General features: G+C 40.8%; 1 protein-coding gene across 4 annotated transcripts in view; it reads left to right on the top strand.

Annotated features, from left to right (window-relative positions):
* Positions 1 to 1,457: 1,457 nt before the first annotated feature.
* Positions 1,458 to 17,626, top strand: part of NFIB (nuclear factor I B) — a 177,697-nt gene continuing 161,528 nt past the window's right edge. For all 4 annotated transcript variants that reach the window (XM_086770112.1, XM_086770109.1, XM_086770111.1 and 1 more), the window contains exons 1-2: positions 1,458 to 1,759; positions 8,059 to 8,590. In XM_086770112.1, coding sequence (XP_086626238.1) covers positions 1,730 to 1,759; positions 8,059 to 8,590 — 562 coding nt within the window. In that variant the 5' untranslated portion in view covers positions 1,458 to 1,729. The remainder of the gene's footprint in view (positions 1,760 to 8,058; positions 8,591 to 17,626) is intronic.

Raw genomic sequence — 17,626 nt, 5'->3', positions numbered from 1 at the left:
AAATTTATGGGAATTGCAGCTGGTAGACTTGGCAAGCTCCCCTCATTAAGAGCCCTCTTTGAAAATGGGCTGTGTTTGAGTATTTCCCTAATGAGGACAGGACGGGGTTAAAAAGTGACCATTTCATGGTTGACTTGAACCTGCCTGCTTTCCTTGATGTGTCACAGTGAAACGCCTGACGTGCATAAACCCTCGCTTCGGGCCGGGGGGAGTCACCGGTCCCCCCCTTCCCCGGGCGGCAGCGCCGGGGCCACTCAGGCGCCCCTTCCCGCAGGGGGTGGGGGAGTGGGGGTCCCCCCCGGCCCTGGCTGCACCGCACCCCTCCTCTCAGGAGCGATCATAAGTTTCATTCACTACCCCAACTTCCCCCTAGCCCCCCCGGTAAAAGCTGCCCTGGGAGAAGGAAACCGGACCCCGCGCCCCGTTGCTGCCCGGTAGCCAGGACCCCCTCCCCCTGTTTTTGGGGTGGAGGTGGGGCGGCGAAGGGGGCTGCCCTCCCCTATGCCCCCGTCCCCCGTGTAGGGGCGGGGGCCGCCGAGGGGGGATCGGGGCCGTCGGAGCCCCCGCCGCCAGTGGCAAAACCGGACCCCAAAAGGAGGAGAAGGCAAAGAACCGCCCTCCTCGCAGATGGCGGCCCCCCTCCCCGCAAGTTTCTCCCACCCGAGAGGGAAAATGAGGGACGTTTGCGAAACGTGCTGGTTCGCTCTGCGGCGTTCGGCGGCGGTTGATAAAGGGGGAGGGCGCGGGTGGGGGGGGGGTCTGATGGAGGAGGAATGCGTTTGCAGGAGGAGGAGTGTAAGCGAGGATTGTGTAATTAAATAATTAAAAAATAAAATAAAAAAAACCCTTAAGTCTCGTTTGGGGAAAGAGCTGGAACGGGGTCCGGAGAGGTGTCACCGGTGCATTTTTCAACTTCCAAGTTTCGCAGAGTGGGGACACGCGCACACACAGGGACACTGTCCCGCGGGGGCCACCGGGAGGGCGCGCGGGGGAGAGAATTTTCCCGCGACCACTTTTGTGTCGGCGGGCGCCCGGGAAGCCGCCTCTCGCCGTCGCCCGCAACGCGAGGGCGGGCGGGGGGACCCTGCGGCCGCCGCCGCCGCCGCCGCCGCCGCCGGAGGAGCGCGCGGGCCGCCCGGGGCGCGCTCCCGCGCCCGGCGGCTGCCCCGCGAAGTTCCGGTTGCGGCGGATTCTGCGGGGCGATCCTGCGCCGCTCCGGGCCGTGACCTTGAACTTTGGAGAGCGTGGTGTGACAGTGCCGTTAACAACCCACCGCCGCCACCAACTTCTTAACAACAACAAAAATTAAAAAAAAAAAAAAAGCAGGATTAAAACAAAAAAGCAAAAGCCAAACAAAAAAAAAAATCCTCCCGCCCGCCCACCCCCCCCCCCGAGTCCTTCCCCCCTCATCTGCAAAACAACCACCAGCAGCCGCAGCAGCAGCAGCAGCAGCAAAAGCGAGACTCCTGCGCCGCCGACTACAAGAGGGTTAAAAGTGTAGATTGGATTTCACCCCGGGAAATCGAGCACACGGAGTGAACTTGAATCTTTGGCTATTTAAGGAGGACTGGGGTTTGTTGTGAAGTTGTGGTGATCCAGGGCAGAGCCCCGTCCTGATTGATTTCATCTTCCTTGCGTCTCAGATGACTGTAAAGTGAATAGATGAAATTATTCCTTTTTGAGGCTTTTCTTAGGGGCTCTCCGGGCTGCGTGTTCGCAAAGCGAAGTCATGATGTATTCTCCAATCTGTCTCACTCAGGTATAGACGCCTTTTATTTAATTTATTTCTTGATTTATTTCTTTATTTTTCACGTGTTTTGGGTTTGTGTTTTTTTTTTTCTTTTTCCCAAATTTCTGTGTGTATGTGAGTTGTTAATGAGTCATTGCTGGTAGTTGTAAGGGGTTAAAGCGGGGTTGTAGCTGCTCGTCAGGTCCAAACTCCTCTCGCGGGAGGGAAGAGTTAGAGAATAAACTGTACCAGGCCATTGTTTTGGGGAGATCCATTCAAAGTGTCACCCGTAGGCAAATAACTGTTAATTGTCGGTGCCTGGGAAGTCAAAGGTTAACCGAATGGGAAGGAGCATAATTGCGCTAAGGAGCAGGTTCGGGAGCTATTGATTTGATTGGAATCGAACGATCTGCTCTCTTTTCAGCTCGCCGGTTTCCGTGGGGGTCTAATGAAAGGGGCTCGGAAAGGAAAAGTGCCGGTTTTCACCGGAAAAAAAAAAAAAAAAAAAAAAAGACAGCCAAACCCCGAGCGCTTGGCCGGTGCGGACTAACCCCGTCCCGTGCCCCACGAGCGCGGCGCAGCCCCGCCGGCCGCGGGGGCGAGCCGAGCGGGGATGCGACCGCGCCGCGCTTTCTCCTCCGGCGCTGCGGGGCCACAGCGTTTTTCCCCTCCCCGCCCCCTGCCCAGAGAAACTCGGGGAGCTGGGGTCCCCCCCTCCCCGGCCCAGACACACCTCGCTGCCTCTCCAGGCGTTTTGTAGCCCCGACGGCGGCTGTCGGGCGGGCGGCGGCGGGGCCGCGGAGTGGGGCGCCGGGGGCGGCCCGGGCCGGGCCGGGGTCCCGCCCGAGCGGGGGTCTCCGGCCCGGGCAAAACGCGCGTTTTTTGGTTTTTTTTTTTGAGAGCTGAGGGGTTAAGGGAGCAGGCTTCCCCGGAGCACCTTGGCCGGGCGTGCGGTAACGGGGGAGCCAGCACCGGGGCACCGGAGGGTAAACGCCGTCCGTAGGGGCAGGGGAGAGTTTCCAGAAGCTTTTGTGAAAGTCTTGTCTTAGGAGGATGTGATGTAAACTGATTGAGCGATAGCTGCTTGCTTCCACATTGGCGCGACAAATGGCTCAAGAAGTAGAAAACGTGCGAAATGTGCGGGTCTCCCCGAAGCGGGGCTGCTAAGCGGCCAGCGGTGCTTTTGGAGTTGCCCGGCGAATAAATAAATGCGATTTAAGTTATCCCACAATTAGAAAGCGCTGTAATTCAAAAGGACCGAAGTATTCATAAATTGTGAATGAAGATGGAAACAATGATAAGGGTTATTCAGTGATTGGATACAGTCCTGTAGCTTTTTGGCTGACACATTTTTTATTGTTTATATTTTGTTTGGCATCTAAGTGTGATTGACTTAGATATGGATATTTTCAGCAAGTAAACGTGAGCTGCAGTGGAGCGAAGCTGGAAAAGGGTACTGTTGAGATATTTCTTCTTCCAAAGAGATATTTCTTCTTCCAAATGAGTGCACGTAGGAAGCATTTTGTGTAACAGATATGCACATGCTTACAGGTACACACATAGAAATAATTACTGATGGTGGAATCTGCAATTAGTAAAAATGAATTCTGTGTGGGCTGTCCATCCTGTGAAATTATTGACAGGCAACAAGACCTCTGCACCAGCGTATAAACCAGAGAGTACAACTCGAGAAAGCAGTTTTTACGTTGGAAAGACACAAGTTTTCACTACCACCTCTGTTACAGCAGGCAGTTCATTTTGTTGTGTCCTGTGGCAATGACATTTTTTTTTTTCCATGTGCTCGCTTTGGACTCACAGATGTAATACATTTCCACATCCTTTACGGATCTATATTAAAATACCACACTGAGGTGTATACAAAAACACAACATTGTACTTTTACATCCATAAATACGAGAAAGCAACTCCTGGCTTTCGTGCGTTGATAAGTTCTCTGTAGTATTTTACAGTCGTGCTGTATCATGCACCATGCAGAGACAGTTCCCATTTAGTGCTACATACGTGGAACACAGTTGCAGGAAATGGATTTTAATTTGGAATCTTTCTCTACGTATGGGAAATGATAAAGGCATTTTTAAAAATCATCTTTCCTCTCCATATATTAAAAAATTAAGATGACACTGGCAATGAGAATTTATACTTTGTGGTTTTTATTTATTTAAAGCAAAGATCAGTTCATCTTATTTTGAGTTGTGACTCAGTTAAAGTAGCACTGCCAAAATTGTTCTCTCTATTGTGCTCTCCATCCCCAGGGCTCTTGCAATGCACGTCGACTGTGGTAGTGTATGCTCAGAAGAAAATGTTTTGGTAAAAGTTCTGAGCACAGAACACCTGTTTGGACCGAGCTCCTTAAAAAAGCAGTAGTTTAGTTTGTGCTGCGATAGCGCTGAAGCACCTTTTAGAAACAAGTCTAAAATCTCAAGTACAGCTTTGAGACAAACCTTGGCAATTCAAGTGTTACCCATCCCTCACTCTATAAAAGTTTGGTGGGTGTAAAATAGCTCCAAGGAGAAGGAAGCCTTACCGAGTGCAATTTAATTTCTGGGGGTGCGTTCCTCTCCTTCCCCTGTGTCCGTTTCCCCTGTTTCGGAATGAGTGTAAGCTGCAGTTATCTGTCTTGCTGAGGCATGATAGGATGCAGTTACCACATGCCTTTAAGTGGTTGGTCTCTTGCGATATTTTTGCCGTGGTTTATTTTTATGTTATGGTGGTCCAGGAAACTCAGAATATGTTGTCATTTTCTTTTCCTCCCTGAATATGTTGTTTCTTTAGGCTCAGAGAAAATCCATGCAGGGAAATTGACTGCATGAAGTTTTCTGTATAAAGTTACTAGACTTCTGTCTGGTATATTTATGGTATAGTCCTCAGTGCAAACTTGCATGAATTGATACAAAGTTTATAATAGTGGAAGACAGGAGAAGGGCGCTGCATTTCCCCTTTACCTTTTCCAGAAAGAAAATGCAGACTATCTATCAGCATTAGGTAACTGCTATTTTCTTCCTTTATTTACAAGCTGTGTAGATATTATACAGTAACATCCATTTTAGTTTAGATTGCCAGTGCACAGTGATTCACCTGAGCCATTTGATAAGACACTTGAAAATCTTACCTCCATAAATCACTTTATTGCAAGAGCAACTGTGGCACACGGGTAAGTGCCACATAAAAATATTTCAATATCGCCTGTATGAATATAAAGGGGGGAAAAAAGTCAAATTCTGTAGATAGCTTTTTAGGAGGTTTAGTGGAGAATGTGTGTGATTAATTGCAAATCTCCATTTAGGATCATTTTTTATGGGCACTTCTTCTTGTCAAGTAATGTTTCATTTGAAAGGACTCCAGATGCACAATGAATGTCTCAAAGATATCTGATAATATTGCTTCAGAATAGCATGTTCTTTGGTGTGTTTCTCCTTTACACTCTTCCACATATATTTATCTCTAGGTCTTAATGATATTATGAAAGAAAAGCCTGAGTACAGTTTTTAAAAAGATTGGGTTTTTTTTGGTTTTTTTTTTTTTTCACTCTTTGAAAGGAAAGCATTCAACCACTACATATTGGAATTTAAAAAGTGGAATTTTTCTCTATAAAATTTTCATAGATGTAAAATGCTGTAGGTTATTTTTGGTAATACTATGTGAATTACCTAGAGGTATAGCCATTCCAAAGTAGTTTGTGATGTTCTTCTTAAAAATGAAAACTAGATATGTTGTATTCTAGTTAGCGTAGAATATTTCCACATTAATTTTATTGCCATTTTAACTTATAAATGCTGAAGTCTGTTTAGACGTAGGGGAGATCGCTGTATTGCAGCAAAAATTCATTTGTCTCAAAGCTCTTCAGCCCCTTGCCTTTGCCCCACCTTTAGCCCCAGCTGTTAGAATTTTCAAAATCTGTAGTAAATCTGTTTTATTCAATCCAAAATGAATTGTAAGGATTTAACACTGTGCAGTCTTTGTGCTTATGTTAATTATTTTTAAAAAAAATTGTTTGAATAATTCCATTAAGATGACTTCTGTAGAAGAAAAAATAAACTTTCTTTAGTAGTTATAATTGAGGGGGAAAAAAGCATGGCATCAGAAAGCATATGAAGATAGGGAAGTCTTATCATGGGCTGTGGTTACTCAGAGCAGTATTGCCTTCCCACACAAAGAACAGATTGTGGTTTAACTCTTTCCATGGCCTAGTTTTATGTGCCAGTATAGTATCAGAACTGTTCAAATCTCTGCTGGAAACTACTAATCAGTTTAATTATTGCCTTTGTGGCTCTTTGTCAAGCATCATACCATAATGCAATTGTTTAGGTCCTGAATGATCTTCCTATACTGTCTGTCTCCTCTTTTTTTTTCCTTTTTTTTTCCTTTTTTTCTCCTTTTTTTTTTCTCCTTTTTTTCCCTTTTTTTCCTTTTTTTCCCCCTTTTTCCTTTTTTTTTTCCTTTTTTTTTTTTTTTTTTTTTCTTTTCTTTCCTGTGAAGGTAATATGGTCATAGGTAAACTGCTTGCAACTTTTCTGTGATTTTCTATTTGAGTTGAGGACGGTTAGGGGAAAGAGGTAACTAGATCTAGTGGGGTTTTTTTACCATTCAGGAAATGTTGAAGTTTGTTTGAAACTTGAAGATTTAAATACTAAATTCTTGGCCTGAAGCTTCTACAATGGCAGTCTGAACTCAGTATAATTGAGACCATTAGTTATACTTTCATCCTTTTTACCTAATGGAGTTAATCAGTGTATTGATTAAACATAATTCATTCCTTGTCTAGCAACCTAGCTAAAATATTAGTTTGTTAATTGTGTTCTTGAATATAATTATATAACAAAGAAGTTCAGTTTTAGTTTGATTGCACCATGCCACTCAGTATGATGAGCAATCTGCATGGTGCTTAAAACTAAATATGCCTGCACACAGGGAGAAAGATACCTCTCCTAAGGTCTCCCTCTCAAACCAAAATACAGTAACGTTTGATAAAGAGATCGTGCTGTTCTGAACAGCAGACTTGCTCACGGGAAAGAGGCAATAGTTTTGGGAAAGGCCTATTTAGATATTAACATGGATGTGTAGGATGGTACTTTAAGCAGACAAAAAGAATTAATTTAATTGCTATAGGAGGTACTTGTAGACGACAACTAAGCATTACCTCCTTAATGCAATCCATATTGCTGCTAGGCAGAAGATAAGAACTTGCAGGTGAAACCAGATGACAGAAAGGGATATTTTGGAACTGTAAATAAATTGCATGGATTTCACAAAAGCAGCATTTGACCAGTGATGCACTCATAATGTCACTCTGCCACAGCATGCAGAAACACAAAGAATGCAAAGTTTGTGCCAAGTTGCCATTTTTCGTTGTACACCTCAGATTGATTTTTAAGGGGTTTAGAATAATTGCTACACTCATGTGATCAGTTAACAAATTAACTGACTCTGTGGGGCTTCAAAACTCACAGTGGAGCTGCCGGAAGAACATAAATGTAATTTTTGTTCTCACCTTCATAAACTTTTATTTTACAGAGTTTGGGGGTGGTGGGAGGGGAGCCCGAAGAGCTGAGAGCACAGAAGCTTCTGTTCAGGATTTGTATACGACACACTGTGTCTTTTGCCCGCTTTCCCGTACTGTATACTGGTTTCTCTAGTTACCACCACTGGAATGGTGCTGTTTCAGTGCTGGAATGTTGGACGTTTGATAAGAAAATGGATCAAGTTTAATGGCGCATGCTCTTTGTGCCACCAGCAGTCTCTTGCTGAGAGCATGCTCCAAAAGCGGGAACTGTGTGGCATTACACTGAGCATGTATATGCTTTGTGTTTCTGTGCCACAGAGAAGAGAAATGAACTGTGGCATTCGCCTCAGCCTTCTGAACGTTTCTGCTCAGATTTTTTAAAACCGTGTAGTGTCCTCTTTGTGCAATGGTACTTTTCTTGATGTTAGCCGTTCACTCAGATATTTAAATATTGGAAACAAAACATCTTGATAGCATCTCTTTTAAATGATGTTGTCTCTGCAGCGTCGCAGGGTGAAGTGAGGGGAGGCATACAAAATAAAATCTTCACATGGTTCTTTAAAACAGTGAAATGTGGGGAAAATGTGATTCTCTGTGTAATTTTTATCTGCTGCCTGACAGCGGTAGTAATTGCATAAAAGGTGCTATGCAGAAATTTGCGTAAATTTTCAGTGTTTATTCTCTTTGTTTTGGATTTCAGTTTAAGATTTTTAGAGACCTTTCTTGATGATGCTTTGATTATGAGAACTTACTGACTTTGAGTTTTCTTCGTCTCTTCTTTTTTTTTTCCCTCCACTTCTTTCCACAGGATGAATTTCACCCGTTCATTGAGGCACTTCTTCCACATGTCCGTGCAATTGCCTATACTTGGTTCAACCTTCAGGCTCGAAAACGCAAGTACTTTAAGAAACATGAGAAACGAATGTCAAAGGACGAGGAAAGAGCAGTCAAGGATGAGCTACTTAGCGAAAAGCCTGAAATTAAACAGAAGTGGGCATCCAGGCTTCTGGCCAAGCTGCGCAAAGATATTCGCCAAGAGTTCCGGGAGGATTTTGTGCTCACGGTAACTGGGAAGAAGCACCCATGCTGTGTATTGTCCAATCCTGACCAGAAGGGTAAGATTAGGAGAATCGACTGCCTGCGACAGGCTGACAAAGTCTGGCGTCTGGATCTAGTCATGGTGATCCTGTTCAAAGGCATCCCCTTGGAAAGTACGGATGGAGAGCGGCTCATGAAATCCCCACATTGCACAAATCCAGCACTTTGCGTCCAGCCACATCATATAACGGTATCAGTCAAGGAGCTTGATTTGTTTTTGGCATACTACGTGCAGGAGCAAGGTAGGAAGCAGACTGTTGTGTTTCTATGTTAGTATGTCAAACTCTGATTCCAAGTAGCCGTGTTTCCGCTATGGGCTGGCTTCCAGTGAAACATTATTCTGTGGTCTATAGACGTAATGAGGGTACATATCCATATGTAAATCTGCCTGTATACGTATCTACTTACATACACACGCATTCCTACAGATCTGTGTAAATGACATGTGTGTTTGACATATGTGCCTTGTTCTGTTTCAAGAAAGAGTGGGACATATCAAGGTAGTACTTTAGTTCCCCTGAGATTGCCTTTTTTTTTTAAAAAAAAAGGCAATATATTGTGTGGCTTTTCCAGTCATGACTTCTAAAAATACTCTTCTTGATTTTCAAATTGATTTATTTTTTTTAGTTCCCCCAGTACTGTTAGTAAGAGATGCAGGTATGTGCATTTGCATAATCACAATAAGTACTACAAGTACGTTTATTACTGTCTTTGTAGTTACAAATAATCAATAATTCATCCTTAAACTGATGAACCTACTATCAGTTTGAAGAACAATTGTAGACTTTCTCACATTTATAAAATAAAACATGAAAAAACTTTAACACAGAAATACTGCTTTGTAAATACCATATGTAGTCAGAATTAAAGCGTACAGTACTTAACATTTTATTGATATTTTACACCACTAGCTCATCTTACCTGCTTGAGCTTTAAAACAAAGATCCAGATTGTAATTTTCCATGAAGAGTATATTTTCATAATCACACTCATATACTTAATTTTATTTGGCAGATAATTGAAATGTGGAACATTGCAGGAACACTATTAAAAAAGCTTCTTAAACTTAGTTTTACAGAATGAAAATAAAAACACGGCTTCTGATAATCATAGATCAGGGAAAAAACTGCTAGTCGTTGCGTATTCAGAAAATAATATGTGTAGGCAGGTTCCCCAAAATTATAAATGGCCGTAAGTAGGTAAAGGCTTTTTTTTTTTCTCCGACATTTAAGCATTTTGAAATGCCTTTTCTCTGTGAGGGGTCATTTTGGTTCTTTTTGGTGATTATACCATCCTCTAGACGTCTTTGTATTGCTGACTGATCAGCAGTAATAAAGCATTTATTTTTTCGCCTCAGATCTCAACTAGGGAAAGTTTGACTGGCCGCAGATGGCGGGCCATTTCACAACTTGGCCTGGTAGTAGGCAGAAATGGCCTGCAGAAGGGCAGATGGCAGGCTGTTATCTGATGCCTAATACATAACTGTGGGATTTAACTGAAAACCAAATGGAATGGATTTTGTTAGTAAGAAAAAAGTAAAATTGCACATGTCTTCATTTGATGTGCGCTCATTCTTTAAGAGAATAGATACGCAACACGACCTTTTTGTTTTCAGTGTATTTGTCTTTTAGGATTTACGCAAGTGGAGCACTATGTTTATGTGAACATATAAATAGGGTTCAATTTTTTGGATTGCTTATAATGAAAAAATATGATTCATCATTTTGTTTTGGTTTTTTTTTCCTGCTTGCATTTTTTTTGTATTTTCTTTCCACAGCAGTAGACAACATGTAGATATTTTGCAGTGACTTTAAGTAGCTGCAGATTGTGGTAAACCTGATCCCCAATAACATAGGAAGAAAGATTTCTTTGATAGCGTTAAACAAAAATAGCTTAATTACAACTCATTTGTACCTTTAAACTCCTTTTGTGAAGAAAAATTCAAATTATATTTTGAATGCATATCTTGCAAGACATAGCTTACTGATTAATTCTGATGGATTTACCTGTCTCTAAAAGTCAAAACCACAAAGGGAGGCAAAACCGTTTTAAGTAGCTCTTCAGCCGAAGAAGCTGGGGTCAGAGTACTCTTACAGACTGTCAACTTTTAAGTTGTTGGAAGCCAGTAGCTTGGAGCGGGAGAAGGAACTGCAGGGCTGCTTTTATTGATTTAAATGGATTGAGAATATGAGTTTATTTAAAACACTTGTCTAATTGGAAATGAGTAAGATAAGCATGCTGTAATATTATAACTATTTCAAAGTTATATTTTGAAGTTACATACTACAAAGTACTCTTTCAACATTACACAGTGCTACTTTGAGAACATACTGGAAGATGAAGCTGGCTAATTTCTATGTACCCAGTCACCCTTAGTAGACCCTTTTGTTTATTGTAAACTGCGTGTACTTTGTATCTGTCTTACTGCTTCACAGTAAATCTTCCGTTAACATCTGTTGGCTCTCTTCTTGAAGAAGTCATATTACATTTATATTTATTTTCTATTTTGTCAAAGTTTGATTCTCTGTCCCCATTAAAAGCAGGTTAATTGTGGCACTTTGTAGTGTACTTGATTAGGAGTACCAGGCTTTGCAAAAGATAAGCATGAAGTCAGCCAAAATGCTGAGTTATACACATGCTGTTTTGCTTTTTATTTCTCTTTTAGTAAATATAAACCCGCCTAATACTATCATGTAAAAACTAAGCGGAGACATAGGAACAATTAAATCCCTGAACGAAATATGAAGAAGGAATTAGCACATAAAATGAACAAAGGGGCCAAGTAGTTTGGGGTTTTTTTTGTTGCTTTAAAAAAGAAGATTAGGGGAAAAAAAGAGGAGGAAGATAGTTCGAGTGCCAGTGATGGTTGCCAGTGGCACCAGGATTGGCATCAGACCTTCTTTGTTTAGCCTAGGATGCCTGTGATTTGTTGGTTGGCATCCGCATTGCAGTGCAGAGTAATGTTACAATATATTGACAATTTCCAGATCTAGAAGTGTCAATAATCCTTTCAGCTCTTAATAAAAAGAGCTTTTACTTCCATGCCTGCCTTAAAATAAGGACCGACCTATGAAGTTCTGTCATTGACCAACTTCATCTAGTTCTACTTTTCACTCATCTCCCTCAGAATTCAGCATCTTTTTTTTCCCCCTATTCTCTTTCTACTATCTTCTTGGGCTTTAGGGTCTTAAAAAAAAAAAAAAAAAAGGACCTTGGCATAGGTTGCAATACTGCTCCTTTAAAATGGAGGAATAAAATGGGAAGTACACACTCTGATCAATGTTTAATGTCAAAATAATTGTTAATCGTAACACACTTCTACAGGGCTCTTGTTGTGTATATCAGGTCTCCTCCCCTCCTCCCCCAGAGTTTTTAAAAAGCCCAAATCTTGAAAATGGCATGAAGGTTGTTTCTGTTGACAAAACTGCTTTTTTAATTTTTTCCCCTCTTTCTTTTTTTTTCTTTTTTCTTTTTTTTTTTTTTTTTTCTGTCAGGCATCAGAGACTGTTTATCGTTTGGTATGAAATGCATCTCAGTCCATAAAATCATTTGATGGCATTTGATTCAGCGCAGCGCTTATGCTGTGTTCCCGTTGCTACAAGAACCGCCATTTTGTTTGTCGAGTGCCAGGAGAGGGGAAAAAAAAGGCAGACAATGTGCTTGATGCCAATAATGGTTGCCAGTGGCACCGAGGTTGGCATCAGACCCTCTTTGTCTAGTTGCTGAATGCCTTTGATTCGTTGGTTGGCATCCGCATTGCAGTGGGCACATTGGAAAGTTTTTGACAATCAGTGAATGAAAGCTGCAGTACTTGTTTGCTGCAACAGAATCCAGATAATATAAATCCCTTCTTCTGATAGATGTTTTACTTACTCTTACAATGGCTAATTAAAAAAAAAATAAATTTGCGTTGCTCTTTTTTCTAAAACATGAAATATCTAGAGCAATGTGCCTCATCTGCAGAATTCCCAATCCCTGCGTCATCTCTGCTGTTTTTTGCAGGATAAATAAAATGCAACCTTGATGTTAGGTATTTCAGTACATACTGAATGAAGCATAGTAGAGCTTGAGAAATGCTTTGGGAATTTAAAGGACTGGAGCAATGGTACATGCAAATGGTAAACATTTGTAAGTGTTTTTAACTCCATGTGCCTCTTGGACGACATTTGTCAGATGAGTCGTGTTACTGTTTACACTCTTCTTTGTCCTGTGTAAGAGTGATATAATTGGGGGGAGTCCACATCTCCAGCTGTTAATAAACTCTAAAGCTGAGGGAGGGGAGGATCTTTTAAACTATCCAAGAAGGAAGGCGGAAAAGAGATGCAGATGTCCTTAGTTCGATACTCTTCAGGCACTCTTGGTTTTTTAAATTTTTAAACCATCAGGATGCTGCTACAGTTCCAGCTGCATGATTTTGTAACCAGGAAATCAGCAAAAAGATGAAATCACTTATGCTGGAAGTTTCCTAGATAGTTGGCATTAATATTGCTTTCCGGTTAACTGCTATTATCTTGTTAATTAATAAGAAGGATTAGCAGCTCTACCCAAAGGGCTGCACAGAAGGAAGCCTGGCCTGTGTGAGTAGCTGAATCGCCAGACTGTGTCCTGTCTTTTAGGGGCTGAGGAGGGGCAGGAGGAAAAAAAATAGAAAGAAGAAGAGGGGGAGAGCGAAGGCGCAGGCTGGCCCAGGTTGGGGAGAGCTCTGGGCACTGGGCCCTCCCACTGCACCGCGGAACGTTGGCGGGACCCCAGCGGCGGCCTCCCACCCGCAGCCACCCGGGCGAGGGCCGCGGGCCTACCCGCATTTTGGTAGCGTGCTTCGTACTGTTAGTAAGCGCGTTTCCAGATAATCTCAGCTGGGGCACAGGGAGCCGCATTTGTGTTTATTCAAAATTGTTTCTACCCTAGCCTAACGCCAGCAAACTGGTAATCCTTAATGGAAAGGGGAATACTGCTTTTTTTGCTTAAGTGAGTCCTGGCAACATGTATGCACTGGTTTACTTTGAGAAACATATCCTCCTTCCGGGAGGAACTGTAATTCTTTTTTAAACGTGATACATCTGAATTTCAGGAGTGGGCGGGTGAGCTCTCGGTGTTATCAATGGCTCAATCTTTTTATTAAGCTTTTTGAGTTTTGTGAATTTATTTTTATAGGGAGCTCAAATTTTGAAGTAGGTTTACATAGTCATTTTTATGTTATACTTTAATTTTCATTTACTAAGTAGAGAAAATTCATGATACAATAATATTATAATAATACTTTTCATATTTAAAAATGAGAAATAAAATTTTTTTTGGTTAGTTTGCTGTGACAAGAAATTCCACTTAAAAGCACAATCAAAATTATATTTCAAGCAACCTCCTCTCTGCGTAAGTCAGAGAATGGTCATATGTCTAAGTGTCACACCACTCAGATGGATTTTGGATAGGGGTTTGCATTTCTTGTGTGCATCAATGCTTCCACGTGCAATTAATAAAAAAATAATGGACTTAGAAGGATCAATCAATCTGTTGAATTGCTGGTTGTTCCTACTTCCATTAACTTTAATGATTTGCCTCCTTCTGAATACTTTATCTAGGAACATATAGTAGAACCTTTTACTTATTTTGCAGGAGGATATGTCAAGGTACAAAGTGATTTGTTGGAATTTACACAGCAAATTATTAGATACACTGGGAACAACGGGAAATAGAGCTTGTTACTGCCTGTACCTATAGGCATCTATGTGCCCTAGGAGCTTGTTACTTACACAGTGAAATGGCATGCTGATCCCTTGTGCTAAGTCTCAATTTTGAATCAGAAAGCCAGTGAAGAAGCAGAAGTATGAGTTTGTGTTTTATCTCCTGTCATAGGACAAGAGGTTTTTGTAGCTTAAGAATCTGATAAACCTTTTTAAAACTCTGAATTACTTTGAGCAATTCCAATCTATTCAGGAATGCGGAAAATTAAAAAAAACCTTTTTGTGTCAACTGAAAAAGACACAGAATTGACTTGTTTTCTGGTTTTCTAATGTAGAATTTTGGATGACCACTTTGTTGAGTGTCTCTATTGTGCTGAAAATTACAGGCAGGAGAGACACTTGTCGTTAGGAGATGGAGGTTAATTTGGTGTATATATGGGCATGATAATGTTTTTCAATTAATGATTACAGATTCTTTGTTTATGAAGATATAGGATATTAAAACATTTTAAAAGGTCACCCATCAATTTTCGTTTTTCAGGATGTGTATGTGTGAATTGACATTCGGATAGTAGATCTGAAGAACTAAAAATGTATATTTTTTTTCTTTTCAATTTTAGATTCCCTCAGAACAGAGTTAGGAGTCACAGGACCGATTCATGTGAAAGAAAAGGGAATTTTGCATATTTAAGCTTACTGTTGCAGGCAGGAATAAAATATGTATGCATTTTAGGAAGGAGCTTATAGCTTGTTCTGTTTTTTCTTACCTGATATACCAAGGGCGAGTCATTTTCACAGGGTTAAATGGCATTAATTGTGTTTAAGACAAAAAGGGCTTATGGTTAAATAAATTCTGGGCAACTACTTGAAAATTTAGAAGTCAGTGTTAATTTATGAATGACATTTAGATTGACAGCAAGAAGCTATAAAGTAAAGAAAAGAATAGAAAAGAAAACAAGATTCTTGCTTCGTGGTAGTTTCAGACAGAAGAACAATACTGTGGACAAAATAAATGCTTTTAAACTATAAATAAGGCCACTAATTCATACAGGAAATACTTCAAATAACAGCAGAGATTTATATTTTAAATTTCTTAATTTTTATGCATATTGGATTCATTGTAACTGTGAAAGCTTCATTAAAATAATTAAACACTAAATGCCACTGCAGGTTGGATTTTAAAGTTAATTGCACAAGATGGCTGTCAAGTCCGCCTCTTTTTCTAGCTTTCCCTCCTTCCCTGCTTTTCCTCCTTCTCCTCTTCCCTGCTGCTAGTACAGTAATGCAGACATCTCAAGGACTAGTGGCCCTCTGAAGCTCTGGTCCTTGGAGCAGCGTGCCACAATAATTCAGGAGGCTTCCTAAAGTGTGACATTCCAGTCTTAACAGAAAGGTGGTATGTCTCTTTGCTATAATAACTCGGGTTAGGATGACCTCAAGATCAAGTTAAATGGCTCACTTAACTGAACAGGGTTGCTTCTTCCATTGTGGGGTGGAGAAGTTGTCCCTTATCTGGAGACACCTTCCAGATGCCGAGTGAATGTGAAAAAGGAAGAAGGTCTGTGTGATTAGCCAGTTTGTTTGATGGAGCTCAAACAAGATGTCATTCGTTATAGGGAGGTTTCATGATTGTACTCTTTTCTCCTTTTTTTTTTTTTTTTTTTTTTAATGGGACTTCTAGAAGCAGTTGCTAAAAACTTGGCTCAGGGCAGTGAAGTCTGGATTAGAAGAGGTTTGAAAGGCTGAGAAGCTAGTAAAGGGGAAGTAAATCTTAGATTATTAGCTTCGTCCAAGAGAAAAGAGTGTTGATTTGGGTGTGTGTATTGTACTACCTGGGAGCAGTGAGTTGCGTGTGCTTTTAGCACAGCACATCTTTTCCCCTCACCTTTTTATTTACAAGAAGATTAGTTTCTTACACTCTGCCCCCGTCAAACTCTCCTTTCAGAGAGGTTCTTTCATTTTCTAAAGTATATTGTGCTTTTAAAATTTTAAATAAATATATTTATTTAGCTGGTTTTTAGGAACCTCATTATTGGCGTGTGACTTTTTGTAGCTTTTTCCGCAGTCGGTGGGAGATAGGCACTTCAGACTTGGCTTTGTTGGGGGATTCTGTCTGAGGAAGGGCTGATAGTGTAAAATGTATTTATCAATAATAGCCATTTGGGTGTTTTTAGCCAGCCCGAGGACCAGAGCTTTTGCCGTCTTGCTCCATAACTCCTGTGTATTACATCTCTTTTGGCCCCATGCCCTCCTCAAGTCAAAAAGGTGACTTAAAATTATAGGGACAACAGAGTAATTTTAATGTTATTTTCCTCCTAACTGCTTACAATGTTGAAACCACCTTTTTTTTTTTTTTTTTTTTTTTAACTACAGGAAATAGAAGTAAAATAAGGAGAAGTTGCTGTGATATGGCACTGGGGAAAGCCTGGTGCGAAAGCTTAGTTGAAGCCCATTCAACCATTAGGTGTTGTTTTTTCTCGGAGAAACCTTGCACTTTCTGACAGTAATTATATCTCCAGAGCAGAAGGGAAACTTTAATGTTTTACAGTGTCCTTCCATAAAGGCACCTTCACTGAAGGCACCTCTATGGCTTTAAGTGGGATTTTAATTATTTCCCCCCTTGAAAAAAAACACACATGGAAATGGAACAAAACGGTTCCCCTTAGAGAGTGAACAGGAAAGCTAAATACAAAAATGAACAGTCAGTGAACTCTGAGAAACTCAACGTGTTTTTTGAGAAATTAGGGAAAAAGTTAAGTTTTCTGATATAGGTTTGATGCAAATGTTGTGCACAAGTAAGTATATCCTATATTATTTGCAGTTATTTGACAATTGAGAATTTTAAACATTTAGGCCTTGAACATATTGTTTATATGTTTGTCTTCCCAATCTGCAAGTTACATTAAACTGAATTACTCTACATATTTTCATAAAGGATGAAGTTAAACAAGTGAAAGATAAGTATGAACTATTTATCTTAAATCTAGCATTGTATTTTAATTTTTAGCCAGTTATCTTGCCATATCCTTCACAAGCTATCTTCTGAGAAGATGTCATAGGATTTATACATTTTTCCTTAAAAAAGAAACAGAGAAATGTGCACTTATTAGAATCCAGTAATTACAAATGTCATGTCTTTAGAAATTAAATATAATGAAAATATTTACAGAGTATATTTTTTTTTTGCTTGTGAATTACATTGGCCTAAGATGCCAAACCATTTTCAGCCTTTTTTGATGAAGTGACTACGAGTGAAATGCTGGATTTGCTTAGAAGATTGTTATGAAACTGCCTTGTGTCTGGGAGATGGCAAGTATATTTACTGCAGCATCAGTTTTCCATAGTATGATTAACGCCATTGAAAATGACGCCAAATGTCTTGAAAGGATGACTACACTCCAGTGTCCCTGATTAAAAGTGCAAAAACGTCTGCAGTTCCTGGATGGATTACCTTAAATTTGTTATGCCATGTTAAAAGACGTGTTTTACGAGGCTGGCCTCAGCTCCTGGCCTTAGTGTCAAGAACCCTGCTACATGATGCAACATGTCTTGTTAGGTTTAATTGACCAAAGCTGATTTGTTAAAACAATTCATTTG

Source organism: Chlamydotis macqueenii, chromosome Z (genome assembly GCF_036417535.1).
Source record: "Chlamydotis macqueenii isolate bChlMac1 chromosome Z, bChlMac1.mat, whole genome shotgun sequence".
Taxonomy (NCBI): Eukaryota; Metazoa; Chordata; class Aves; order Otidiformes; family Otididae; genus Chlamydotis; species Chlamydotis macqueenii.
This window is presented reverse-complemented; position numbering and strand designations above follow the sequence as displayed.